Source organism: Brachyhypopomus gauderio, chromosome 5 (genome assembly GCF_052324685.1).
Source record: "Brachyhypopomus gauderio isolate BG-103 chromosome 5, BGAUD_0.2, whole genome shotgun sequence".
Taxonomy (NCBI): Eukaryota; Metazoa; Chordata; class Actinopteri; order Gymnotiformes; family Hypopomidae; genus Brachyhypopomus; species Brachyhypopomus gauderio.
This window is the reverse complement of record NC_135215.1, coordinates 25,465,677-25,480,735: the sequence shown is the minus strand read 5'-3', so window position 1 is coordinate 25,480,735 and position 15,059 is coordinate 25,465,677. Positions and strand designations below refer to the sequence as shown.

At 43.8% G+C, this 15,059-nt stretch overlaps 2 protein-coding genes across 2 annotated transcripts; one reads left to right on the top strand and one right to left on the bottom strand.

Annotated features, from left to right (window-relative positions):
- Positions 1-1,873: 1,873 nt before the first annotated feature.
- Positions 1,874-15,020, bottom strand: pnpla8 (patatin-like phospholipase domain containing 8). Its single transcript, XM_077006711.1, has 10 exons — positions 14,881-15,020; positions 12,659-13,613; positions 11,434-11,583; positions 11,138-11,289; positions 10,899-10,993; positions 10,442-10,613; positions 10,238-10,295; positions 9,964-10,158; positions 3,383-3,581; positions 1,874-3,166 (listed from the first exon to the last, which is right to left on the bottom strand). Exons 2-10 carry the CDS (start codon positions 13,436-13,438, stop codon positions 2,892-2,894), a joined length of 2,076 nt encoding a protein of 691 aa, XP_076862826.1. The 5' UTR covers positions 13,439-13,613; positions 14,881-15,020; the 3' UTR covers positions 1,874-2,891.
- akap14 (A-kinase anchoring protein 14) lies at positions 13,937-14,452 on the top strand. Its single transcript, XM_077004629.1, has one exon. The coding sequence runs from the start codon at positions 13,937-13,939 to the stop codon at positions 14,450-14,452; it is 516 nt and encodes a 171-aa protein (XP_076860744.1).
- Positions 15,021-15,059: the final 39 nt, after the last annotated feature.

The following is a 15,059-nucleotide window of genomic DNA, read 5'->3' as shown; positions in this document are numbered from 1 at the left end:
CTTATCAATATTATTACTATCAATAACCATTCAATGGAAACCTCCGCTTCAGAGTGAAACAAGAATGCTTGGGCGGGTGGTTGCTAGGGAACACATGGGGAGGCAGGTCTGGGTTCCTGGGTCCTGCTGTTTGGAGCTCTATGTGGCAGGAGAAGAGAGCAGGTCTGGAAAGCATGTCACCAGGCTTCATTCTCCACAACTATCACACACAATACAGATCTCTCTCTCACACACACAGTACTCAACACAAAGTGCCCAACACCATCAGTTTTGAAGGGACCTTTGTGTTCAGTGAATGCACTGTAACACTCATGAATGAGAGTGTCTAGGCTGTAGCAGTGATTGCATGTTGGATGTGTAACTTCATTTCACTTCCCTGGATCCAACTGCCCCTCACACACACTTGTGGGATTTGTCATATCATCGCATTTTTTCCGGCCCCGAAGAAGACATTCCTCATAGAGTGTAAAGTTCCAGTATCCAAGGTCCTGCTGGGCACTAGGTGACCTACACGTAGTTCTGGGAAAATGACTTATGTGCTAACTTAAAATGACACAGTTCACAATCCACTTCATTGGAGAATGAGCACAGCAGGAAACTACAAGGACATGTTTACTTAGTGACTAAACTGTGCCCGGGATAACCACAGCCTTGAAAGGATTGTCAAGAAAATGCCATTCAAAATTTTGGGGCGATTCACAAGGAGTGGACTGCTGCTGGAGTCAGTGCTTCAAGAGCTACCATAAACAGATACAGGACTTGGGCTACAACTGTCACATTCCTTGTGCCAAGGCACACGTGACCAAGAGACAATGCCAGAAGCTTCTTACCTGGGCCAAGGAGAAAAAGAACTGGACTATTTCTCAAGGTGTTGCTTTCAAAAGAAAGTTAATAATGCTTTCATCATTTTGTACTTTCATTCATTTTGCAAATCAAGGTCCCAGAGTCTGGAGAAAGAGTGGGGAGGTGCACAATCCAAGCTGATTGGGGTATAGTGTGAAGTTTCCACAATCAGTGATGATTTGGTGATCAATGTTATCTGCTGGTGTAGGTCCAATGTGTTATATCAACACCAAAGTCAGCGCAGTAATATTTTGCTGAGACACATGATACTGCACTGAGTAATGTGAGTGTAAACTCCCTATGGATATTACAATGGTAACTAATGGTAATTAATGGTAGTTAAATGCAAGGGATCAGAGGAGTGGATAGTGCTCTGAACTCTGAAGAGAGTCACTCAAACATGGCCGTCAACGAGTAGTGCGCAACGTCAGAGGGCAGCAGCAGGTCCGGGTAGGCCCAAGCAATGCACAGCGACATTAGGCAGGACCTGTGGGCTTATAAAAGAGGGCGACCAGAAATTAGTGATGGGTGCACGCAATGATGAGCAGTGATCAGTAGGTGGGGGATTGTGATCTAGGGAGTGAACGGGAGGTGGAGTGTTGTGAAGTCCCCTGTGGAGTCGAACCGGCCTACCGTGACCTATAAGAATTTGTAAATAAATTTCTCAATGCATAACGTTTGTACTGTACTTTCGCCATACGCATGTGCCGCAAAAAAAATGTCATAACTACATGTTAATACATCACATATATATATATATATATATATATATATATATATATATATATATATATATATATATATATATATATATATATATATATATATATATAGCACGTCCCGTCTTGTTCAATAAGGCATATTCGTGTAATCAGACCAGCCGGTTATTAGGACCAAAATGATTGCGTCCCGATGTGGTCCGATTGACCGGAATCGACTGTGTGTGTGTGTGTATGTGTATACACACATTTTTCAGCAATATGTTTTGATTAAGTACTTACACAGATAACATGCACACTTGTAGTCTGAAGTGAGTCATTTATTTGTCTCTAGAATCTGAAGTTGCTCTTATCAAAGCACTTTGAGGAAAATTTACTTCTGTAAATTGTAAAACATTATTACATATAATGATAAATGTTAACATGATCACTTTAATTCTTGTTTTCCCTATTCATACTTAACCAGTGAATGAAACTAAAGTACCTGCATTTTGACTCATCATCTGAAATACGACATAGACATTTTGAAAAGGTCCATTTAAGGTAATTGGTTTAGTATAGAGAAGCCTGTGGTGATAATTTAACTGTATTAAAAGTCCCTCCCAACAGTGTTCTGTGTGATGGCATTTAGCAATGTTAAATATTTAAAAGTCGCCCCCTATTTCATAATAACCGTGACCCATACTCATCATCATCCCACCGAGACTAGAGGATTAAGAAATGTTTTAGCCCACAATCACAAAAAATATCCAAGTGCTTTTAAAATTACAGTGCATGCCATACAGTACTGACCAGTGAAGGGTTTTGGTGAGAAACAAGTGTACACATACACAGTTACCCTCCCCCTCCCCCCAAAAAAAAAAAAAAAAAAAAAAGATAATTTCTGCACGAAACTGAACTTGTTCACAAAGAAAACAAACGGAAGTAAAAATATGCTATTAGTAAAAAGTGCTTTCCCATGCAGTCGACATGAAACCTTTCATTAACCCATGTGTTCAGTTCAGTTCAAGCTCTTTAATGGTCTAATTAAACCAATAACTTCCCCAAAAGTGCCTTCAACTGTTGTGGCTAAGCCATACCAGAGACCAGTGAGAGAATGATTGAAACAGCAATAACAGCTTTGCTACAGAATTGCTGTTTTACCAATAAAACAGTGGCTACTGGACCACTGCTAAACCAACTGCTCAGGGGTGAGCTGCACAGAGACAATCCATTGACTGGTTCATGGTTTTCGGCTCATCTGCTTGTGCAATGTGGGATTTAACTGTGATCTTTGGAACATGGCACAGCAGGTGTTGCAAGACTTTGTGGACCCCAGTTCGACAAGGTTTACAGTTTGGAGTGGAAGGGGAGCCCGTCATACATGTCGGCCTTAAGCTGCAACCACTCTGCCAGCCTCTGGATGGCGCTCTTGTTCTGAGACAGTACGCCAGCAGCCTTCTTCAGTTTGGCCTCGTTACGCTCCAGGTAGCGCTGGCCCTCTGCCTGCAGGAAGTTGAGCCTCTCCCGCCGGCTCTCGTCCAATGGGATGTCCTCGCTCATGTATGGATTGAAGCGGAAGTAGGTGTCGGGGGGAAGGAGGGCGTCTAGCATTGTGTGGACCTCTAGAAGAGCGCAGGGAAGTTCATGTATGCATACATGTGTGAAATATAAACAATATGAAATATAAAGAATATGTGTCTCCATATATAGTGTATGTAAACGTCTGATTTCAACTGCATATCTCTATCTACTGAAATCGTAACTATTATGAAAAAACTGAATCAACAGCCTTAATGGGAGATTCCATGACAGGAGTTGAGGAGAGCTGGGTTCTTTACCCTCGGTGTCCGTGGCACTGCTGATGACATGGGTGAGCTTTGTCTTCAGGCTGGTGGAGGTACCAGTGGCACTCTTACTGGCGGGCTCGTATCGGCCGGTGCCGAGGGACACCACGCATTGCAGTGGCGTGTTGGGCCACAGACACTTGCATTCATGGATGGCCAGTGCCGTTGGGTTGTTGATTAACAACCCGCCGTCCTGCACACATCAAACAACAGAAAGGTAGACAGAGGCCCAGCTCATAACCATGACGCTGTCATCTTTTGACTTTACACAAAATGCTGGAAAACGGACACCAGACAAATAGTGCTGCTATATGTTCTGAATCACCGGATGTAGTACATAAACTATACCATTACCCTGTACCTGGACATGAGCAGGCCATGTGACAGGCGCTGCGTTACACTACTGGATTTCTCCATAGGAGACCTGCATTGGCAGGTAGCTCTTGTCCTCCAAAGTCAGTTATGCCAGTTATGATGGGTTATGCCAAGTCAGTTATGCCAGTTATGAAGGTGGGGCATGTGGAGGAGTGAGGAGAGGGGGCGGGGCTATGGGGTGCAGCCAGCAAGGGAGGGGCTGGACTGCAAGAGAGGGGTTGGGCTACTCTCAGTACAATTCAGAACAGCTCTACAGCCATGTAGCCATGACAGAGACAATAACAGACCATCAGCAGAAGCCCAAAAGGGGCCAAGGGGTGCATGTGGGACAAGGCGTGCAAAAGATCTGTTGAAGAGCAAAGGAAAAGATCTGGGATTCATCCTTTCCTCCCATCATCTGTTCTGTTCCACACTGTCACTGTTTAATATCTCCAATTACATTAAAAACCATTTTGTTTAACTAAAGAAATAACACTTTTAGTTGGCGGGCAAAACATTCTAACACAGACCTTATAAATAAAGCAAGGAAACAGATCTATTCATTCACACACACATACACCCTGCTGTAAAAGCCTTGGTAGAAGCATAAGTGAACTGGTAACTATTACAAATCAGGCTTTGGGGTGCTTTGTCTTTTCAAGGTCACTTGGATCGATCCATCATCTCATGCATGTCTCCTGCTGGGCTATTTTCACGCTGTATATAAAAGAAAAAACAAAAACTTAGATGGGAAACAGAGGGAGTCTACCATACAGGCCTAAGTGCATATCCAATTCTGGCACACAAACTCTTAATGACATACATGGGAGGACATATTTTATAGCTTAATATCTCACTCTCCACAAAGTGACTACATTCTATTATTTGTGTTCCACCGGTACATACAGAAAAATGTCTTTAGCTCTGCGGTAGATCCAAAGCAAACCGAAGAATTATGTGCGGTGCTGATTATCTATCTGGTGAAAAGCCACAAATCTCACACAGAGCTTAGCCGAATAGGATGTTCGACAAAAAGCTGACACCTATACATTTCTGTAGAGTACACTGTGTTTCTTCAGTTTTATTTCACTTCACCTCAGACCACAGGATATTATCACCCAACTCTCCAATTAAAATCAAATGGCATAATCATTTTGAATAAACCTGACTAAACAAAGTGCCCACAGAAGAGTTACAAGAACCCTGCATGTCTGCCACGACACTTAATTCACAAAGTTCTGTTTTGCCTGGGAGCCATCTAGGTTCATCTTGGAAGGAATATGATGAGAAGCCAAGGAATGCCTGATGCGTTAAGACCTCGGTTAAAAAACAGAGCCTAGAATAAACAGCGTGATGCTGAGCACACGAACGCGGCAGGAAGCTGTGGGTGGACATGGGAAGACCTCCTGAGGTGCATCAGATCCAGCCTCCCTTTGAGTCATCTGTCACCCTGCATCACCAAGGATTCAAAGAAAAAGATAAAATCCTCCATTAAAAACAAACAAAAACCTGATGTCAAAGAATCAATACAGAACAAGCTAATTTCATATCTCAGAGGTTTGGGGCATAGTGGTAGTGGTACAGTCCACACAGCAGTGGGATCATATAGACAACATGACTTGTCCATGCAGCCACTAAATGAGGTCCTGAAAAACTACTGAAAACACGTTATTAAAAAATAATCAGATCACACTTCTATCATCAGGGATTCAACTCGGGGCTTTTGAAAACCTCTAAAAACAGAAATATCTGGGCCACTTTGTTATCTGTGTATTGCTTAGCTCTCTCAAAAAGGGACCATCCAATCCACAGAAAACCCTAAATGGCTGTTACGTCCATTCACGAGGAGTTCCCACCATGCTTTCACATCAGCCTTGGCAACCAGGCAAATATTTCCACATGCACCACAGGCCAAGCAGGCTCTCCAGCACAGACAATCCCCTCTCATCCTAGTGTCACAGCACCATCGGTTCTGTGCCCGCCACTTCCCTAGATCAATGGGGCCGGCCTCTCCACCGGGGGTGCTCGTCTCTTCAGGCAGAGGGTGCTTCTGAATCGCAGCATTCATTTGGTGTCACGGCTGCCTATCGCCGTGCCCTTTCCAGACAACGGCCGCATTGAGGGCCCCCCCAGCCGTGAGTCTGCCGGGGCGACAGCATGGCAAGGCGGAACAGGGTCGCCCCCTCGTGCTGTGCAAGGACTTCACTCTCATTTGACTCATAGAGTGAATTATAGTTATGTTAGATTTATATAATGATCTGAGGAGAGGGACATATAGACATGAGAGGAACAGAGTAGGTTTGAGATTGAATGCAACAGAAACAGATGTGTTTTGAAGTTCGGTTGAAATCAATCAATCAATCAATCAAAGTTTATTTGTATAGCGCTTTTAACAACTCAAGTTGTCGCAAAGCAGCTTTACAGGGTTTACAAGGTTAACAATACTATGGGTCCAGAACCCTAATGAGCAAGCCAAAGGCGACAGTGGCGAGGAAAAACTCCCTATGATGGTGGGGAATAGGAAGAAACCTTGGGAGAACCAAGACTCAAAGGGGAACCCATCCTCCATTGGGCGGCCCGTTAACACACAAATACACAAGTCACACATAATTCACACAATCAGACTAGGTAAAAGAGAAATGTAGAAAGAGATGGTCTGACTTCTGAGGGGAGTGAATTCCAGAGACGGGAAGAGTTCTATAAAAGAGAACCAAAAGAGAGCTAACAGGCCCGCAGAGGAGGACCCGAGAGAATGGGTGAGTCTGTAGGGTTAAAGGAGAGCAGATAGAAGAGGGAACTGTGATGGGTGCAAGGAGGGACAGAGGCATAAGGGCACATTTGGAGTTTCACGTAAAAATGCCGAAATAAAGCACAGAAGTGTGCTGGACACTCTTTTTTACATTCTTTTAGACACTCGGGATGTCTAGTGCAGCAGCAAGGAAGCAATCCAAAGAGCGTTCCTGTGGGCTTTAAAGAGAGAGAGATACAAAAAGCAACCAAAAGACAGTTGCATGTAATCAATAATCAGGAGACTGGGAGCAGGGAGGGTGTGGTGTGTCCTGATGGCTGGGTGCCTGGCGTACTGTGACAGGAACAAGACTGTTAAGAGCTTTGAATGAAGGTGGAGAATTTTGAAAGGAGTGCGATATTTAACCAGGAACCAATGGCAATTATGTAAAATGGATGTGATGTGCTGAGATGAGCAGGGATGTGTTAGAAAACATGCAGCTCACTTGTGAAACATTTGAGGTTTCTGAAGCAAGAAGGAGCTAATTCTGAGGGCAGACGGGTGTAATAATCAAGAAGACTGGAAGTGAAGGCATAAATAAGAGTTTCAGCAGCAGGATGTGAGATGGTCTAATTTTGGCAATGTTGTAATTTTTTTATGTTAATGAGAATATGCTTGACCTTGTCCCTGTTTAACATGAGAAAATTATGCTTCATAGGCAGGTCGTCTGAGAAGCAGGTTGTTAATGGATTTCATCTTTAAGTATATCTGGGAATCATCTGCATATAAATGAAAATCTAGTTCAAATAAATCGTATGACCACGCAGAAGGACATTATCAAACAGCAGTGGTCCAAAGACTAAACCTTTGACCCCCTGAGAAAGGAGAGTAGAATAAGTATGAACTGTTTTCTATCTGAGATGTAGGAGATGAGCCAATTAAGGAGAACCATTAACAAAAGAGAGGGCACCCGTATCAGCAGATAATAGGAGGCCATTTGTAACTTTAGTGAGAGCAGTTCAATACTGTTCTGAAATGCGGAAGATGTTGGGCGGGCAAGCAAGCCAGCACGCAAGCTGTAAATCAAAGCCGACTCAGCTGGTGTTACAGCAGCGAAACCAGATGCCGATGCATCATTGTGTCTGCCATTCATACCACTAACAGGATTATGTCTGGTTTTATGACTCGGCCTGAGGCTAACTGCCCTCTGGCAATGTTCTCCCACTCCCCTCTGAGCGCTCAGGTTGTAAACCAGATTGTAATGTGGACCCTTGCCCTGACTATCCCAGGGTCTGCTACCGACACACGTTAGAATTTATGTTTCCAAAAGTCCATCAGATTTGAACTGACAAAATTCTCTGGGTGCATTTTAAGGATGCCAAGAACACCTTTGTATTGATTTCTTTAGCAAGAATGATCAATATGTAACATTAATTGCTTTCCTACCATAGATCCACCACAAATAAGTGCTGTAATGCTATGCTGTGTGTGTAAGTCTTTTAATGTCTTGTTCACAGTTCACAAATTATTTAACAATCAAGAACTGTCTGGTCAACAACGTAACTTTGCAATTAGTCTTTAATTATAAATGTCAGGATGCACCGGGCCCCAGCCTGTGAGGGACACGCCCACTCCGGCTCAGTCACTGCCTTCCTCATTATCTCCTTATTATTAGTTAATTCCCTACACCTGTTGCTCATTTCTTGTCACTCTCACCCTTCGCTGTTTAAGAGCTTGTCACTCTCACCCTTCACATGTCCTGCCATCTTTGCTGCACGTTACACACAGAGTAGTTACGATACCAGTCCGTGAGCTAGGGTTTGTCTGAGCTACTGTCTGCTGAAGTCCCTCAGGTAGAGGCTGCCTGATCTAGGGTCAATCTGAGCTACTGTCTGCTGAAGTCCCTCAGGTAGAGGCTGCCTGATCTAGGGTCAGTCTGAGCTACTGTCTGCTGAAGTCCCTCAGGTAGAGGCTGCCTGATCTAGGGTCTGTCTGAGCTACTGTCTGCTGAAGTCCCTCACGTAGAGGCTGCCTGATCTAGGGTCAGTCTGAGCTACTGTCTGCTGAAGTCCCTCAGGTAGAGGCTGCCTGATCTAGGGTCAGTCTGAGCTACTGTCTGCTGAAGTCCCTCAGGTAGAGGCTGCCTGATCTAGGGTCAGTCTGAGCTACTGTCTGCTGAAGTCCCTCAGGTAGAGGCTGCCTGATCTAGGGTCAGTCTGAGCTACTGTCTGCTGAAGTCCCTCAGGTAGAGGCTGCCTGATCTAGGGTCAGTCTGAGCTACTGTCTGCTGAAGTCCCTCAGGTAGAGGCTGCCTGATCTAGGGTCAGTCTGAGCTACTGTCTGCTGAAGTCCCTCAGGTAGAGGCTGCCTGATCTAAGGTCTGCCAAGTGACTGTGGTGTTCTGCTGCACTGTCTACGGCAGTGATTGCTTTTGTGTTCACTTCAAATTTGCAGAGTGGGGACGGTCAAGCTGGTCAAGTTTGGAACAACAAGGAAATTTTTTGTTTTTTGTTTTTTTGTCAGGTTCATTCTATCTTTGTTCATTTCGCTCTCAAGAAAGTGCAGCAAACTCTTTAGTTTGTCTGCGAAATCAATGTGGTCACCCAGGTATCCCTGACAGGGTCCAGCTCAGAGACAGCCAAAGACCATCTCCTGCATGGAATCCCTGTGAGTCACTGTGAGCTTAGTCAGCCAAATCAATCCAACTGTGGCCTGATATTAACTTGAACTGATGGCTAAATTTAATATTATTAAGTAATCATTAATAAGTGATTTATTAAATACATTTTCCCTGGAATCCCTGGAAGTAATTGAACTGCCATAATATCATAATGTAACTGCCAGTTTATAGAAGAGTTACATGCTGATCTCTTCCTGCACTGTATTACAGAGCAGTGCAGAGAATATCAATTGACGACAAAAAAAGAAAAACAAACAAACATGGCACTGTCCAGGCCTCAAGTGAAACCACTCTGACTTGGTACACTCTGTGAACCATTAAAATCAGACATGTAAAATCTATTTAGATCTATGTATATGTATGACATAAATGTGCCACAGAATGCATCTATTCAGTATTTTTAAATTGTCCAGATGAGGTTTTAAAGGCCTGTTTACAACCCTATAATTTGACATAGAATGAAATTAGTATTTTTCCCTGCCCTTTTTTTGATGAACTCATGAATAATTGAGCTCTGCTCTGATTCGCTGGGTTATGGGCCATGATGTACCATGATGACACACACAGAACCAATAGGTCAAACTCAGTTACTCACTAGCTATATACTGTAGCTGTATAAAGTGAACTATGACTTTGACATCCGAACTTTGACTTTGGTATATGTTTGAGCCTGCACTGGACGATATTTCAGATCTCAAAGGAAAAATAACAGATTCACTAGATGTTGACAAAGATACATCTTTTTTTCTGTCAATATAATCAAGGCCTAATTAATAGTACTAGCATGAATTTTCAAACCAATGGCATGTGTACCTGGTGCAGGTCGTTCCCAAGCACATACTCCTGGAAGTATCCTGGGGCTGCAGATGAAGCTCGGATTGCCTGCCACATCATATGCTGACAGCCGCCTAGATAATGGAAGCGTACCCCTGGAAGGAAGCTGTAGTTCCTGAAGACATAAGCCTTCAATGGCAGCCCTCTGTTTACTATGGTGCTCACTGCTGCCACCTGGAGGATGAAGGCATAAATCAACTGCGCTGGTTCAACAGGACAAGGACTGTCAACCGGGGGTCTAAATGAAACTCACCTTTGGACAATCTGAGTCTTTGGCGGTTTCAATCATAATACTATGCCCCAATCTCTCCCTGTAGGATTGGAAAGTAAAACGTGTGATCTTAATATTTTTAACTCATTGCAGAATCCCCTATTTCTGTATCATGTGATGGTGCTGACAGCACTGCCCTCACGTGACTGTACATTGTGGACAAAGAACAGTGCTTAGTTGTCTCACTTGAGGATGTCCTCCCAGATCTGGCTGTCGTAGAAGGCGTGGCTCCAGCCCATTTTCACTGTGCCGACGATCAGGTTCTGCTTGAAGACGTCGGAGCCCAGCTTCCTGTAGAGCTCCTCACACTCAGGCAGAGGGATGCGGTACACGCCCAGCATGAAGGCCAGGATGGCACCTGCTCAGGAGCCACAGTAGTTCACTGACAGCTACAAACAGGGGCCTTTCACAAAGAGTTTTCTCTTTTCTTACAAGGTTGTTGTGTTTGGTTTCTCCATGGATTTGATTCTGATTGGCAATGATCTACTAATAAGGACATTTGTTGATGCTAATACATTCGGATTGTCCTCTACTTCAGACTCCATGTTATGTATTACCTGCACCACTGACAGAATCATTTGTGTAGTTTACATCAAGTTCAAAAACTGGTGAGGGTCATAGTAAGACATCTCCAGCTCTGTACCTGTGCTGACTCCACAGATGTAATCAAACAACTGATAGATGGGCTTCCCAGTGAGGCTCTCCAGCCTGTGCAAAGTCTGCAGTGCAACAAGTCCCCTAAGTGAAGAACAGTAGGGAAACATCAGATATACACTTCAGAAGGACTCCTTTACTACTACCTGATCCAGGTCCGAGGAAAACCTCAGGCCTGAAAACATTGGTGCCAGCATATCCTATGAACTAGTGTCTGGACTCCCATACCTTGTCCCTCCACCATCGATGGAGAGGACGCGGATGCCCCTGCCCTTGACAGGGTCAGTGTAGCCCACTAGAGCCAGAGCCTGCCTCACCGCAGCCTGCAGATCAGAGTCCTGCATCTGACGCAAGCGTAGCAGACATGGGATAACTCTCTCCTGAGATGAGCAAGTGGGAAGAGACAGAATGGGGAAAGGAGGTGGGAAAAGTGAGAGACTGTGATGATAATAATGATGATTCATAATGAACCAGTGAGATACACAGACACAGTCATACATTTACAGGAAGACACTCAGACTTACGGTGACAGCCACCCCTCTGGTCTCAGGGAACTCCAACAGGTGGTAGCTGAGCTCTTCCACCCTGTGGATGGTGATCTTCATTTTGGTGACTTTCCTTATACTCTGGACCAGTGCTCTGGTCTTATTATCCACACCCACACGTGCTCTGATCTAGATGCCAGTCACAAAATATGCCGGTTAGACAAGAGGGTACTACTTGCTCACATCTGACAAGGGTTCACTCACATCTAAACTGTGCACTTCATAAGAGACAATACCCAGCTATGCTCAATCAAATCAGCAAACAAGGAAATAGTGCACTATTTTCTGCTAGTTAGAAAGAAGCATTTAGTAGGACTGTAGCAAAAAGCAGTTTCTTAACCCAGTTCACAATTTTTCTCTAAGCTCCCGGCATGCCTGAATCAAGCCATTAAGAACATTCAATACTTGCTTGAGGCATACTGGTAGCTGGGATAGAGCAAGAAATGTCTACTACAACAGACTCAAACACTGGGCCATGAGGAACACTGTTATAAATGACTTTAATGTAGGACTGCAAAAGCAGAGAACCACCTCAAGTGAAGCAGACAGAGCTACATGGTATAATCCATGGCTTGGAGTGAATAAATTTAATTTGACAGTGGTTATTACCCACATCCACAATCATCACTATGTTTTAGTACCCAAAGCTAAAAACATTTATTTTAGGAACAGATTTCTTGTGACACTCAAAAATATATGTGCGTGAATACAGTGCAAGTTGCTGTTTCTAAATCTAGTTTGCTCATTGGTAAATCAAACATCTCTTTGCTGGTTCTGTTTTGCCTGTTGCTAAGTCTGCTAAAGTTTTACTGTTGCCAAGCCAATAGACTACTGCATTATGATAGCTAGACAACACCACAGATGATACATGTAAGCGCTGAAGGGGTTGGGTGCACCATCACTCCCAGTGAGCTAACCTATTTACTTTCTGGTCTGTAACCTATATATAATTCAACAATTTATTGCTGTTGTGTATGGACAATGCATACATTTAGAATAGCAATTAGGCTTAAGTGGAACTCACCTACTAATTGATCATAATTTTATATTCACCCCTATCAAAATATAACAATAATTTCTTAGTGCACAATCCAGCAGGGTGTCTTATGTAATTGCTATTTTACAACTGTTAATAAAGCCAAAGATCATCAAGCTCACTATAATGTCTTTGGTAAGCTTTTTAATTTACTCTGGGCTGTGATACCTTTTCCTTCTGGGAGAGCACAGTTTGGGCCTTTTCCTCCTCCAGCGCCTTGGTCTCTGCATGCTCCGAGTTCTGAACCTTGCCCACATCAGGGGCCTTGTCCTTATCAGTGGAATCAGCCCTGAACTTGGGAACCAGTGGGGCAATGTAATTTCCCATAAAAGCTTGCATGTTTGGCCTCTTGTAAGACAAGTACTGGCTGATGCCTTTTTTCTCTGTAGTCGGGATAACTGGCAATGTGCTCCCTGTGGTTGGGAGACTCGGTGTGGTGGGTGGGTCTGGGTCAATTTTCTGAGCCACAGGCTGTGGCATAGGCCCATTTTCCTTTGTCTCAGCATAGTGAGTCATGCTTGGAAGCATTGTGGCGTCTCTGACCCTTTGTTGAGGCCTGTTTTCATCTTGGCTCCCAAAGTATGTGTTGACATGCTCATTCAACTGGCTACAGGTCTCATCCATGTCCACGGTGAAAGCCGCTGGCTGGAAATGTTGCCGCATCTGTTTGGCTACTGCCGTGGACACGACCCCTGGGGGCATGGCTGGACTAACAGATAGTTTGAGGGCATCTCCGCTGATGTCTTTGCTGTCCACTTCCTCTTTGGGTGCTGCCACATTCACAACCACACCGGATTCAGACTCGGGGTACTCCACTTTGACCTGCATGGTCTTGCGCAGGGAGGCAGCGCTGGGGCGGATGCGTGTTATCTTGGAGAGGAGCTCTGTGTTCACTGTCCCACTAATGGCTTTGGAGACAGAGGTCAGTGTGCTCTTGATGCGCGACATGCGGTGAGGCCACTGTGGTGAACTCCAGTATTAAAGTGGGGATTTTAGATCATCAATACATAGCCTTCCAATTTCCACAGCCTTCATGTATGTAGTGGTTAGCTTTGGCTTGTTGACTTCTGCAGAGGAAGTCTGTGTGTTTGTATGAAGCAGTATTGCTCATTCTTAAATCCGCCTAAAAAGATTAAAACATTAATAAGTAGAAGAAAAATAACAGGCTCCGACGCACTTATTTTGCATGATGAATGTAAAGTCCAGAAAAAGGAAAATATAAGGAAAGGAACAAGGAAAATATATTCTAAACAATCAGAAAATAGTGTTACATTCTAGACAATTCCCGAATTAGACACTGGGCGCGAGCGAAAACCCGGAAATAGTTTCCGAGTATTGGTCGCCAAGGAAACTTGCAACAACATTAGCTAACTAAAACAGACAAACCTCGACCGTTTTATAAACAACTTTTACCAAATAATCCAGACAAAACACATCGTAACCATAATGGAAACCACACCGGCCGACAAACAGCTGGAGCTTAAATCATTAGAATTGGTTAATAGTGTTTTGGATGGTGCACACAACATGTTGACCTGCTTATCTAAGTCAGAGAGGAAACAGTCTGACTGGAACATCGACTGGGTCACGTCCAAAGACTTTACAGTCGAGCTGGGGGAAAAACTAATCAAGGACTACATGGGGACTTGGGAGATGCACCCGAGCTGGATGTGCAGCACTGAGTTTATCCAGGAAACCGAACTAGACTTCCAGAAACAGTACCATTACAAAGCCCAGTGGAGCATCCCCACCTATCGCAACCCCATTCCTAAAAGCACAGCATCGGTCTACTTTGTCATTATACTCTCCAAGATCAGACCACAAACGCAGCCTGTGGACGTCCACTATCAAATCGAATCAAACCGGACTATACATGTCCCAGGAAAAACGAGGTTCCGTGAAAAGTGGCTAAAAGATGTGATTGAGAGCAAAGCTTTGCTTCAAGATTCTGTCACTTTCTAAATCACTATGATTAAACGTGTACGTTACACAGAAATTAAACATTCCTTCAAAATTGTGTCATTTATTGAGAACGAAGCACTGACAAGCCACGGACAACTCCTAACTAACAAAAGAAGCTTAGCTTAGCGAAAATACGAAGTTTGACAGTTAGCTAGCTAGCTTGCTAGTTACCTAATGTAGCTAAGATTGTGAGTTAGCTAACTAAGCTAGTTATACAGTTATAACGAGCTAGCTATACAGATGCAACGCAACGACGTTAGGTGAACTTTATAGCCACGGTTACCATCTGCTAGTTTACCAATGCAACTACCGTAGCTGCCTAGCTAGCTTGTGGTGATATGGGTGTGTTGTAGTTAGTTACGATGTTATGAATGGATGACATCATATTATGAACTGTTTAATCAAACACATAAAACAGCATAACATACCCCTGTCATCCCAAACAACTTGCTATCATTTTGTTAAGAAAGAGTCTGAGCTGACCGAACTCAATCAATCCTAGTCTGTTCTTTAAAAAACACAAAAACAAGCTAGCTACGCTAACTACGCCTGCTCCTTTGGAAGCAACTAAGAGGTTTTTCTTCTTCTATTGAATTTGATATAAAGG

What these genes read in the sequence shown, in the direction of transcription:
- pnpla8 (XM_077006711.1), bottom strand. Translation starts at nt 13,438, where the DNA reads ATGTCGCGCATCAAGAGCACACTGACCTCTGTCTCCAAAGCCATTAGT. An exon ending in ATCTGGGAGGACATCCTCAA is followed by an intron (nt 10,296 to 10,441) that starts GTGAGACAACTA and finishes CCAATCCTACAG; the next exon opens with GGAGAGATTGGGGCATAGTA. An exon ending in CAGTGCCACGGACACCGAGG is followed by an intron (nt 3,167 to 3,382) that starts GTAAAGAACCCA and finishes GCGCTCTTCTAG; the next exon opens with AGGTCCACACAATGCTAGAC.
- akap14 (XM_077004629.1), top strand. Translation starts at nt 13,937, where the DNA reads ATGGAAACCACACCGGCCGACAAACAGCTGGAGCTTAAATCATTAGAA.